Source organism: Marmota flaviventris, chromosome 20 (genome assembly GCF_047511675.1).
Source record: "Marmota flaviventris isolate mMarFla1 chromosome 20, mMarFla1.hap1, whole genome shotgun sequence".
Classification (NCBI taxonomy): Eukaryota; Metazoa; Chordata; class Mammalia; order Rodentia; family Sciuridae; genus Marmota; species Marmota flaviventris.
The window spans coordinates 6,437,850-6,451,204 of NC_092517.1; the positions used below are offsets into that span (position 1 = coordinate 6,437,850).

The window sequence follows — 13,355 nt, forward strand, 5'->3', positions numbered from 1 at the left end:
TATTGACATATCGATAATTCTTTTTGGAAAATTATTAATTTCTCATACCACTTTCAAAAATGTCAGTGAAACCATTCCATTTAAATGTACCTATAAACCTGCACTTTATGTAGCTTAAATTTCCACTAATTTCAAATATTTAATATATAACCATATTATGATGCTATTCCATCAGTATTTATAGAGAAGATCGAGTCAAAAAGAATATGTATGTATTTATAGGTGTATATGCATGTGTATATACCTATATGTACATACATAATATAGTGATTTAGTATTTAGTTATTTTAAATATATTTAAGTAAAATCATAATGCCATATGCTGTCAATTATAAATCAAACAGGCCTTTGTCATTTCCCCACTAGGTCTATGAAAATCCAAATTGGACATTACAGAATATAACTTCTTTGAAGTCTGTGTTTGGGTTTGAACCACTCACATGACCAGGCAGATTTATAGACCATTCCATCCACAACCTATCATCTCAAGAGCCCATGAATCAAACTCATTTCATTTATTCATTTCAGCATATTAAAAAAAAACAAGTCTTGAAATGTTGATATTCTCATTCATTCCATTATTCAAGACCTATTTAAGAAAATAAAATACTAAAATGGCTTTATTTTTTTTCATCTCAAATAACAGAATTTTTTTTTTTTTTACCTGTCATATCCTGCCTTTCACTGATGACATAATTTATATGATTTCACTGTGTACCTTTCTCAGGTGAAGGTGTCAGGAAGATGACAGAAGGAGTAAATCTTACTCAAAAGATTCACCCCGTAGAGGTATTTGAGCCGGGAGCGGAACATATAGTTCACCTCATGACTAAGAATTGGGGTGATAACGATAGTATTTTTCAAGATGTAATTGAGACAAGAGGGAGAGGTGAGAAACGAGCTTCTGTTTGGGGTAGTCTTAGGCCGTCCCTCTGTGTCCGGTGAATTCATTTTACATTTCACATTAAAGACAAAAACCAGAGAGTCCCTTAGCTACGAAGGGCATCATGTCCATTTTTATTGCCACAGCATTTTAAAATCATCCCAACGAAAACCACCCCGCAGTCGTTCAGTTGATCCCTACGGTTTCTACCAGAGTTGTTGCTTAAAAATACCTCCTGCTAATTAACACATGTTAATAACGAAAACTAAAAGGAAAACAAGAACCCAACCCCAACTGCCAGAGGCTCCTTGGCGTTGTGCTTATAACCAAGTCAGCTCTTGCTTTCTTAGCCCCTCTGCTTCTTGCCTACTGAACGTCACCTGTCTCCACTGTCCTCTCTGGTTTTCTTCCCAATCAAAGCAACTTATTATCAAAGACCCTTTCTTAATAAATATGGAATGATTCCTTAGTGTCCACCCCGCCCCCCCTGCCAAGGAAAGACCCTCAGATCACTTTTCTTCTGGGATCATTCCAAGGAAAAATAATATCGATGTCATTTTGGTTGTTTTAAAAAAAATTCTGATTTTCCCCCCAAAGTGATGTGATATATACATACTGTTCCTAGCGTTAAGTGTTGTGACTTCTTTTCGTACAACAGAATATGCCGGGTTGTATGATGACATCTCCACTCAAGGCTGGTTTATCGGATTGATGTGTGCAATCGCTCTTCTCACACTGATACTGTTAACTGTTTGCTTTGTGAAGAGGAATAAAGGTGGGAAGTACTCAGGTAAGACTGTTTCTTCCTGAGTGATTTTTAACAAATGGTGTTTTCTGGGATGCGTTCTTCAGAAACCTTTATTTTATATTGCACATCAAAGTGAAACTTAAGCAAATTCCATAAATATACTAGATGGAGAATATTGCTCAATGAACCAACTAAAGAGAATATGTGTGGTCTATCCTATTATCTCTAAGTAGTTAGTTGCTCTCTAGTTTCTAGTATTTAAAACAGGCTCTAACAAGGCACATAATAGTTCCACGCTTTTATTTTCTATCCATAAAATATCTGAGATATTAAGGACATGTATTCATAAATCACACAGGTGCTTTTTGTTTTTTAATTTAATTTTTATTAATGCATCATAATAATACATAAGGGTGGGGTTCATTATTATATGAATATCATAGGGTTGCAGTCTTCTGTGCACCTAGCGTCATGGGGTCATAGTCATTCATGCACCTAACATCATGGGATCACTGTCATCCAGACACATGACATCATTGGGTCACAATCCTATATACACATAGCATCAGTTTAATTCCTCAGGACCTCCCCCTGGTCTATTTTCTCTACTGGTTTCCCTTCTATAATTATGAGATGCCCCACCCCTAATTCTCCGCATCCCTCTAGCTTCCACAAATGAGAGGAATGTCCTAAGAACAAGTGACCCCTGTACCCAACTATACTATGCTTCTGTATACATACATGACTCTGACGATTTTGTTCTAGTGCCTTCCAGAGCACTGGCTCCACTACTCTATGTTGCTTGAGTTAAACATTGCATTGCCTTGGCCATGCATGAATAACAATGTGGTGCTATTTAACATGACATCAGTTGGGTACCCCACCTCTTGAGTTAATGGTGTATTCCGTATAAATAGAAAGCATTCTTTTTTTCTATAATGTTTGCTTTTATTTTAATTGCATTCACCTTTCAAACTTATTTTGTCTTTTTTCGGATATATGTATTATCATAAATAATTTTGCTTAGAATTCATCCTGCTTTTTATAGGAGGGAAGGTTTAGACCCCACAACTATTTGTTATTAGCAAGTGGTTCCTCCAGCAAATGTTTATTGGGAATCCATCCTATACATAGAACCATCAAGGGCACAATTTTCTCCAGTTTTTTTAAATTCCATGGATAATTTGTGCAGTTATGCATCTCAGGTTTTTCTCTCAATTATGAATTATATTCGTGATGGCTCATGAATATTCTACATCTCTCATTGGAAACTTTTAAAGAGATTTAGCATTCCTCTTTGGGTATCCTCAACAAAAAACTATTAGTGAAGTGCGGATTCATATATTTTTAAAGCAGTTCCTCAAATCATGCCCTTAAAAAAAAAAAAAAGACAGTCAATCTTTTCAAATTGAATGAAAACTAAGAGAATTGTCTGGACAGTACTAGTACTAAGTGCCAAAAAGGAGGATGGTTTATTTCCATTTTCCAAGAAAAGGGAAACCATGACTTGTATCCCACTGTTGGAAATAAATTTAAATTTCAAAATGTTGCAGTAGCCCTTGATAATTTGTTGTTGAGGCAATTTTAGTAAGACAGTGATACAGAGTAATTAAATGATTGATTTCTTTTATACATGTTAGTTTAATGACAGATCTGATAGGGCATCTTGAAAATGTTTGGATAGTAAAATGAATATTCACTAATTTGGTCTTCATCGAGGGGCCAGTATAAAGTGACTCTTTCAAGATGTGTGGACAATATAATATCAAGTAGTCTCCCGAAGATTGGCAGCATACGGCCGGCATAATGAAAACTACATACAACCCAGACAATTCCTTTTCTTTCTTATCACTGGTTTCAGAAAACCTGGAATTACGCTGTTCTTTTTGATTCACTGCCTTTCAACTGCACTGCCAAAGCAAATTTTTGCATTATCCACATCCCTACTTTTTTATTTTTTATTTTTCAGTGAAAGAAAAGGAGGACTTACATCCGGATCCAGAAGTCCAGTCCGTGAAAGATGAAACTTTTGGTGAATACAGGTAAATGGTAACCTTCCTTTTCAAAATGCACATATTCATCAGGTGTACTAAAGGTGCAAAAAAGGGCGTGTGATACAAGGACACTGCTGTTACTTAGCTGGAATATCTCCTTGGAGTGGATGAAGTATCTTAAAATCACTCTTTAGCATGGCCACAGTGAACCTCGGTCACATTCACTCTTGTATCCACAGACACATGCGTATACCTTCCATGCACCTACGAAGGTAAATAGGTTACAAACCCAGCCCTCTAGGTGACACAAGTCCATGAGGGGAAGATACTTATAGATGCAATTAACTGAAATTAACTAGTTACACAAAAGGGAAGGGATTTCTGCCTGGGTGGATTCTGCAGAAAGAAATATCCAAAAGAGATAAGGTAGGTCATAAAGGATGAGAAGATTGTGTCGCTGTAGTTGCTGGGCAGAGCACAGCCAAACATACAATAGTATATAAGGGTGCCATACATGGGAGAAAGAGCAAGAAGTGAAGTGTAAAGTAGGGGGCTCTCCACGATGTGTTGGGACTCCTTTTCAGCCAGGTGTGGTGATGCATGCCTGTAATCCCACCAACTGGGGCGACTAAGAAGGATTGCAAGTTCAAAGTCAACCTGGTAAGATCTTGTATCCAAATAAAAAATAAAAAATGGTGGGGATGTGGTTCAGTGGTAAAGCAATCCTGGGTCTAATGCCTAATACCGTCAGGGAAGAGGGGAAACAGAGCACACCCCAGTGACCTACTTCCTCCAGCTACTCCCCAACTGCCTACAGTTACCACTCACTAGTACATTAAATCATTAAGCCATCGAATGGATTAATCCACCGATGAGATTATAGCTCTCGTAATCTAATCATGTCACCTCTGAATATTCCTGCATTGCCACAAGAGTGTTTCCAGGGATCCCTCATATGCAACCTAAAGTAAGCCCGGCTTACTCCTGGTCACTTAAGAGCATCAGGGCTGGATGAGGATCCAGCGTCCACACAGCAGTGTAAACAGAACCTGGGAAATGGAGCCCTGGCTCCACATTTCCCTCTTGAAAGTGACACAGGCCAACTTTCCTTAGTTTCCTTTGGCCAAAGCAAGTTACATGTGGAGATGAATAACTCTGTGTGGATAGGAAGTACCACCATGCCATGTTCCCAGAAGGCTGAGGTTAGATATTTGATGAATAGCACTGGTGTATACACACATCAAAAATCTATATGTTTAAATTAGATTTTTTTTTTCTGAATCATTGCTTTTTCAGGTTTTATAAATTAATTCTTTTCTGATATTCATCTTTATAAAACTAATTGGTACTTTTTAAAAAAAATCCTGATCAGAAATTTAGAAAATTGTATCACTATATAGTTTGCTAAATTCAATTTGCTTCTCTTGAAAAGCAAAACCCACCCTATTAATAGACGTACAGCACTTATGTTTTTAAAATACCAACCTTTTCTTCTTATTTTCAGTTTAACATATCTGAATTTGTTAACTTTTATCGATTGGTTAAGTTAAACAAAGGAAAAATTGGGGAAGGAAATGGGAGAATCTCTGGGACCAAAACTAAAGAGAGAAGATCAAGGCTTGAAATCCAACATCTCTGAAGAATCATAAATCAAGAGAAACAGCATGGTTTTTGTCTTAGTGCATTTAGGCTGCTATCAGAAAATACCATAACCTAGGTGACTTCCCCAAGCCTGGAAAGTCTAAGGTCAAGGTCTTGGCAGATTCAGTGTTTGATGAGAGTCAACTTTCTTATTCTCACCTGGCACCTTCTCCCATGTCCTCATGTGTTGGAAGGAGCAGGGGGGGTTCTCTGGACCTTTCTTAAGGTGCCAATTCTGTTCATGAGGCTCTAACCTCATGATTAATAATCACCTCCCAATTCACTGTGTGAATTTAGGGGTTTCACAGACTTTGAGACCATAGTGCCTGTTTGCCAATCAATAGGTTGAATCTCCACATGCCCCCCTACCCACCCCCAAAGCTCCTGAATTTAAGAGAAACAGAAATGTTGAAAGTGATAGAAAATCATTTCTCCATTACTGAGAAAGGTGCAGCTCACCTGTGACTCTTTAAATAACTGATTTGTGAAAATGTCCTCTGAGCTTCCCGTCCCTACCTGTCTCCCATGCTAATAAGAACCCCTGGAGAATTCTAAAGCCTGTTGGCACCGGGGAGAAGGTCTTGCTTCGGATGCCTATGATGAGCACTGGATTCTGTTGAACCCTTCTTTTTTTACTTCCCAGTGACAGTGATGAGAAACCCCTCAAAGGAAGCCTTCGGTCCCTCCATCGGGACATGCAAGCCACGGAAAGTGCTGACAGCTTAGTCGAGTACGGAGAGGGAGACCACGGTCTCTTCAACGAAGACGGATCATTTATTGGCGCTTACACGGGGTCCAAGGAGAAGGGATCTGTGGAGAGCAACGGAAGCTCCACAGCAACGTTTCCACTTCGAGCATGAACACCGCCCATGCAAACGAGGTCCCGTGTCACCCCAACCTTCCATGTGCATCTGTCCAAGGGAGCAAGAACGTTCACGTAGGAATAGAAACACGCCTGCAGATTGGCATCTCCAATGCCACGTGCTGCAGAGAGGTGGAGAATCATAACAGCACTGCCTTCAAAGATGGAATACCAGACACTTCAGGCCACGTCTTATTTTTTTAATTTTTTATTTTTTTGCTTTACTTTGCAGGTGCTCACAATGCAGAACACAACAACAGATCCTGGGTTTAGATCCACCTCCTCTGAATCCAAAGCACCCCTTGAGCACTCCACATCGCCTGATTTTTTCCTGTTCACTGTGTGCATTGATTTGCCACCTTTGGGTTTAATCTCTGTGTACACATTGGTATTCGGTCTCTGAGAACTGTCTGGGTGACTTTGCTCCCTTGCAGGTTCAAAAGATCCTAAGCAAACTGGTTATTTAAAATGTAAAAAAAAGAAAAAGAAAAAGAAAAAAGAAATATGAATATCTTATTAAAACACTTCCTTGAATATATACAGTCTGAATTTATTATTTAAATGTTAGTAGAAAAAAAAAGTCTTAGGTGAAAAAAGCAACTAGTATTTATTGAGCTCCTAACTCTTTGCCCCAGAGATGATCATGTTTAAAACAGAGTTATAACGTTTTAATTTCAATATCAATTTTTTTAAGAAATTTTTTTTTTATCAGTTATAACATTCAGAAGCATCTTCATTTCTTGTTCATTTTTAGCTTTTTTTTTTTTTTGTGGCACTAACTTTAGCTTCAAAGGTGCAGTGGTCAGAAGGTCCTTGTACAAAGAACAGGTGTCATGTGTAGTACCTGGTTCTGAATTCTAATAGGCATTTCTATGTCATCATTTCCCAGTTGGTCACTGTGACCCTTTTTTGTTTGTTTATGTGGTGGTACATTGGCATATGTTTCATGAATGCATTGTACAGATTACGTTAGTATTTCCACAATTTAAAACCATAGATGTGTTTTATTTTGGAGTGGGAAAAAGAACCCCGGGCAGGCATGTCTGTACAGGTAGAGTATATAGTTAGATTGCCGTCTTCCTTCTTCCAAACTGCAGCCAGTGACCTGAGCTTCCTGAACTGAAGACTTTGTATGAAGCCTTTGGATTTTGTTCTTATATCGTGCTTTTCCAACCGCCTCAAAATCAAAGCTCATATAAATATGGAGGGAAATGTTTTCCTGTTTTTCAGAGTAAGTTTTTGTTGTTGAGTGTTCCCTTATCCCAGTCCCCAACAGAGAAAATTTATTGACAGTGCACATTCTTATGCATAGATTTGTGTAGATCACATTTTAAATGCATTTATAGTGAGATTTTCTTTTTCTTCCCCTATAATTTCCTCCTGTCAAAGTCAGTGCAAATTCAGGGAATTGAGTTCCTGGTTTGTGGGCTCCTAGTAGGTCCTTTTCAAAATAATATATGGAAATGTTGTAGAAAGTGGTATGAAGGACTGTTCATACCTATCTGTAAAATTGAGCGTTCAACTTCTCATTTAATAGAAACCTGTTTAACCTCACCCTGAAACGATTAAGTATTTAAAAGAAATTGACTCACAGATGTTGCTTTTTTTATTTTTGAACTGTGATTATTTAATGTGTACTGTTAATTCTGAACCTATGATTTATGTGATCCATGATGTATCTTGGGGACCCAACCCTGAGACATTAATAATGGCTGATGAAGTCATGTGCATGGAATAATTGTCCTTTTAACCTCATGTGTCCTGCAAGCCCACGGGCCAGAGATGCAAGTCTTACTTAAAACCATATTGATGGGCTTGGAATTGACCACACTTCCCTGGAAATAAACATTCACCAAGGGAGATATCCCGCCTCCCACCCATGTGATTGCAAGGGTCCTCACATCCAACACTGCAGTTTGAGCCTCTAGCAGGAGCTGATTTCTAAGGCACAGAAATCACAGGTATCCTCATGTCTAGATTTTTCTGAGAGGCATGTGTGACGCTCAGCTCCCGACCAGGTGAAGGCTGGGACTCTCAAGTTCAATTCTGCCATTATTCTATTCCTCTTCTTGGTCATCCCTGAAAAAGTGGTTTTAAGAAGGTCTTGCAGATTGGAAATAATGTCTCAAAGGTGAGAATTCGATCCTTTAGAAATATTAGAATCTTAAGTCAGAAGTCAATGCAAATATGGAAATATTGACTCTGAGACTTTGTCATCCTTTAGCTGAGAAACAAGGTGCCTAGTCATATTTTCAGAGGGTCAAAACTGATAGACATGAAAAATGAGATTGGATCCTGTCTGTCTTGTGCCCTATCTGATGCCTCTTCTCAGTACAACGTGGCTTTTCCTAGAAACATTCAACATGGAATGCCATGACTTTCCCTGGTTTTAGTTATGAAATTATTCATGTGTTATAAGAGTCAGAATAAGTTTTAAATGAAAAACAAAATCAAGTAGGTTAAACTGGATTTTATCCTTTTCTTTCAGAAAATGAGTAACAGAGTCTGTGATGTGCAGTGTTGGTTATTAATAGGCAATAATTACTTGCAAAATGCCCACTGAATAAGAGCAGCCAGTACCTAGAATTCTGTCCTTAATTGGCTTTACTGTCTCTGGTGTACCGTCAATGTGACTTTAATGTGGTCGAATGCATATGATCTCAAGGATCGTGGATGGGGACAGCCTCCTAGCGAGCTGTCCAAGGGCTGAGTAGATCCTACTCCTCTTCCTGGTTCCAGCTCTGATTTTATACATCAACCTTAGGCAAGTGGCTTCACTCCTTCGCTTCAAACTCTCAACTTACGAAGTGCTAATGATCTTCGTCACAGGGTGTTCTTTTTTTATGAATATAAATTTGCAAATGATAGAAAGCTAAGATGCCTTTTAACTTCATAAACAAACCTGTAATCGAATTATGTATCTAAAAGTCACCCCCCCCCACACACACACACCAACTCAACTTTTATCCTGCGAGCACATAAATATATTTTTATAGAAGAACAACTCTACAGAAAAACAAACAAAAAAATAAATAAATCTACTGCTCGCTGAGTGGTACGATTTGCACATGCCATTGAAAATTATTAATCAGAAGAAAATTAAGCAGGGTCTTTGCTATACGAAAGTGTTTTTTTTCCACTAATTTTGCATGCATGTTTATAAGAAAATGTGAATTTGGTGAATTTATTCTGTTGGTATAAAGGCATCTGATATTTTAGATGTACCCATGTTTATAAATGTGTAGAGCACAATGAAATTATGCTGGAAGTCTCAAATAATATTTTTCCTATTTTATATTCATGGAAGAGATGAGCTAAAGAGAAGACAATAATAAGAATGTTGGTGTGTTTTTCTAAGCATCTGAAACGTAATTGCCAATTGAAACCCTAAAGATGTTTACATGCCTTTAAGATATAATTCTTGTAACAGTTTTAAATTGGTTATAATGGGATTGGGTTTGTAATCTGTGGTAGTACATATCCCAGTGTTCCTATAGCGTAATAAGGAGGGCTGAGCCAAAGCTTACGTTGTTTTGTATCTTACATTGTTTGATTATATCATCAGAAGAGATGAGAATATGTAGAGCAGGTTCCTCCCCAATTTCCATTTTTATTTTTTACTTAGGTTAATACTCACAGTAGAACTTTATTGAAATGTGTTTGTATCGTAGGTGGTGTTTGTATTATGCTTCTGACTATGTATGGTTCAAAACTATTTTCACTACACATGAAATTCAGCTTTCAAAATAAAAGTTCAACTTCATGTACTCTACAGATGTCTGGATTGTTTTCTATCCGTTTTTTAAAGAAGAATCATTCATAATGAATGAAGTATAAATCGATGAACTATAAGTGAGGCATAAGTAAAGTCCTTTGATTTGAATTAGAATTCAATTTTTTTTTTTGCAAATAGAGTACTTGACATCATGAAGATCTATAAAATGTAATGTCAATAAAATTTATACTTAAACACATATAACTTTAAGATCAAAGTATATTCATCTGTTAATTTTTTTTCAAGAGGATGTCCAGTATGTTATACTTTCAAATATGGCTAGCAGGTATTTTTCACAGTGTTTTAGAGTTGGGACACCCAGTCTGGCTTGGTAGACAATCTATTGAAAAAACCTTGAAATCCTTTCATTTGTACTAAGAATCTTACATACATTCTCACATTTAGCCTTGGACTAACCTTTGGCTTTAGAACTAGGGCACAAGGAGGCTGAGTAACTTGGTGTTACTACTGTGAGCAAGGACTAGAAATTAAACCCATGGCTGTTGAGTCCAAAATCAGGTCAATAACCATTATATAATACATATTCTTTAATTCCTCCACTCCTTCACATCATCTTAAAAAAATGCTAAAGAATGGTGTGTTTCATTTCATGCTGATTCACTGATTATGTTTACAAACTTTTGGTTTTGAGATATGTGGTCAAGATATATAATAGAGGAAATAATATACATAAAACAATTACATATGTGAAGTCTACAAAGTAGCAATTCAGAAAAAATATTTTAAATGAATCACAAACATCATATTCCCTTCACTTCTATGAGAAACTGGGGGGGGGGGCGGAGATTATTCCAGAAATATTTTTCCACAATAAGCGTCCTGAATGTTTTTAGGATGATTATTCTGTGTTCTTACCAGAAACTGAAATATTCAATGAAACCGGTCTCTTCTTTTTCTATTCTCACTTGATAGTCCATAAAATACAATACACAGATTGAGTGAAGCCACTTTCCAAGGATGTGCAGTTTAGTAAGTTACTAAGCTGTTCTAATACATGGCATTTGTATCATCAATATAGCAGCCACTGTGTGAGCAATCTGATCCTATATATACATAAGCAAATTGTAAAAGAAGGAAATGGTCAGATATTCCCTGAATTAATTATATATATATATATATATATATATATATATATATATATATATATATATATATATATATATATATATACACATATATAATGTGCAACAACTCAAATATATAAATTCTGTGAGCAGGTCAGGAAAAATGTTTATTGGCTGGTCTATTTATAACAGAAAGGAAAATCTAGAATTTGTCATAGTAATTGCTAATGTAATCATTTTCCAAAGAAGGTTTCTCGCATCACTTTATTTTCCATCAAAGTACTTTGGAAATTCTGGTAAAAACAAATTAATACATCTGGTGCGTTACAAATTGCCAAGAGAATATGTTATCCACACTTTGGGGATCCTGCAGCTATCTGCGGACTCAATCTTAGGTGTCTGTCCCACTGTGTTGACGCCTTAACATATCTTGTCCAACTAAGATTTTGATTGACAGGTGCAGACAGATGACTTGAAGATATTTTCAACACAGTACCCTTCTGAGAGCCGAGGAGGTGTTTTATATGAATTTCTGCTTGACTTTCTCTGACGTCTAAAAGATACATCAAACTAAGTGTTTTAAAAGTGAGTGCATACTATTCCTTTTCTAAACCTGTTTTTTTTCCCCCCAAAATGTGCACTTCAGTAAATGACAATATTGTTGTCCAATGCTTAAGCCAAATACACAGGCATGAGTTAAACGGAAACTCCTCAAAAGCAGAAACACAAATGGCCAACAAATATATGAAAAAAATGTTCAACCCTCTCTCTCACAGTCAGGGAAGGGCAGATCAAAAGCACACTGAGATTCCATCTCAGTCCAGTTAGAAATGGCAGACATCAAGAATAAAACGACAATAAATGCTGGAGAGGATGTGGAGAGTAAGGAACCCTTTGACACTGTCAGTGGGACTGTGAATGGGTACCACTGCTATGGAAATCAGTGTGGAGGCTCCTCAGAAGGCCAGCCATGAACCACCATAGGACCCAGCTACACCACTCCTTGGGATCTATCCTGAAGAATTAAAGTCATAATATAGCAATATATGCATACCTGTTTTTAATATCAGCACAATTCACAATAACCAAACTATGGAACCAGACTAAGTGTCTGTCAATGGATGAATGGGTACAGAAAATGTAATATAAATACACAATGAAGTTTTATTCAGCCATAAAGAAAAGTGAAATCATGTCATTTGCAGGAACATGCATGAAGCCTGTTCTCTATTTGCACTCTTCCTCTGGTGTTGGGTGTCCTAATAAATGATCCCATCATTTGCCCAGAAACCTAAGCCAAGAGTGATTGAATCCATCTTGAATCTACTCTTTCCCTTGCTGTCCCATATCCAGTCACCTTCTACAGTGCCAACTCCAAAATATATTTTAAATTCACTTATTTTCCTCTATTACTACCACCCTACAAAATCCCAAATCATCTCTCTCTTGTAACTGGTCATTTTGCCTCATTCTTACTTGAATATTCAATCTATAGAATAATCCCACAAATGCTATAAAGTATAACCAGATTGCATTAATGGTTTCTTCATAAATTTAGCCAGCATCCCAAATTTCTAACCACATGACCACATATGAGCTAGTCCCTACATACCAATGGCTTTCCCCCAGAGCAAAGATTGAGCTACTCTGGTCTCTTCTTCTAGAACCCAAAAAACTCCTTGCCTCAGACACACTTTGCAAAGGTTATTCTTTTTTTTTTTTTTAATTTGTTCTAATTAGTTATACATGAGCGTAGAATGCATTTTGATTCATTGTACACAAATGGAGCATGACTTTTCATTTCTCTGGTTGTACACGATGTAGAGTCACACCATTTGTGCAATCATGCAGGTACCTAGGGTAATGATGCCCGTCTTATTCCACCATCTCTCTTACCCCCATACTCCCTTCTCTCCCCGTACCCTTCTCTGTCCAGTCCAAAGTTTCTCCATTTTTCCCATGCTCCTGCTTCATGGTGGATCAGCATTTACTTATCAGAGAAAACATTTGGCCTTTGGTTTTATTTGGAATTGGCTTACTTCACTTAGCCTGATACTCTCCAACTCCATCTATTTATCTGCAAATGCCATAAATTTCTCTTTTAATGAGAGTAATATTCTATTGTTTTTATATACCATGGTTTCTTTAACTATGCATCCATTGAAGGGCATCTAGGTTGGTTCCACAGTTTACCTATTGTGAATTGAGCTGCTATAAACATTGATGTGGCTGTGTCCCTGTAGTGTGCTGACTTTAAGTCCTTTGGGCATTGACTGAGGAGTGGGATAGCTGGGTCAAATGGTGGTTTCATTCCAAGCTTTCCTAGGAATCTCCATATTGGCAAATGCTGTTCTTATTGTCTGAAAT

The 13,355-nt window shown here is 37.2% G+C and overlaps 1 protein-coding gene across 1 annotated transcript in view; it reads left to right on the top strand.

The window, feature by feature from the left end:
* The window catches only part of Chl1 (cell adhesion molecule L1 like), a 192,819-nt gene extending 182,984 nt beyond the window's left edge, over positions 1 to 9,835 (top strand). Inside the window, exons 25-27 of the mRNA XM_027931903.2 lie at positions 1,542 to 1,673; positions 3,601 to 3,673; positions 5,910 to 9,835. Coding sequence (XP_027787704.2) covers positions 1,542 to 1,673; positions 3,601 to 3,673; positions 5,910 to 6,126 — 422 coding nt within the window. The 3' untranslated portion in view covers positions 6,127 to 9,835. The remainder of the gene's footprint in view (positions 1 to 1,541; positions 1,674 to 3,600; positions 3,674 to 5,909) is intronic.
* Positions 9,836 to 13,355: the final 3,520 nt, after the last annotated feature.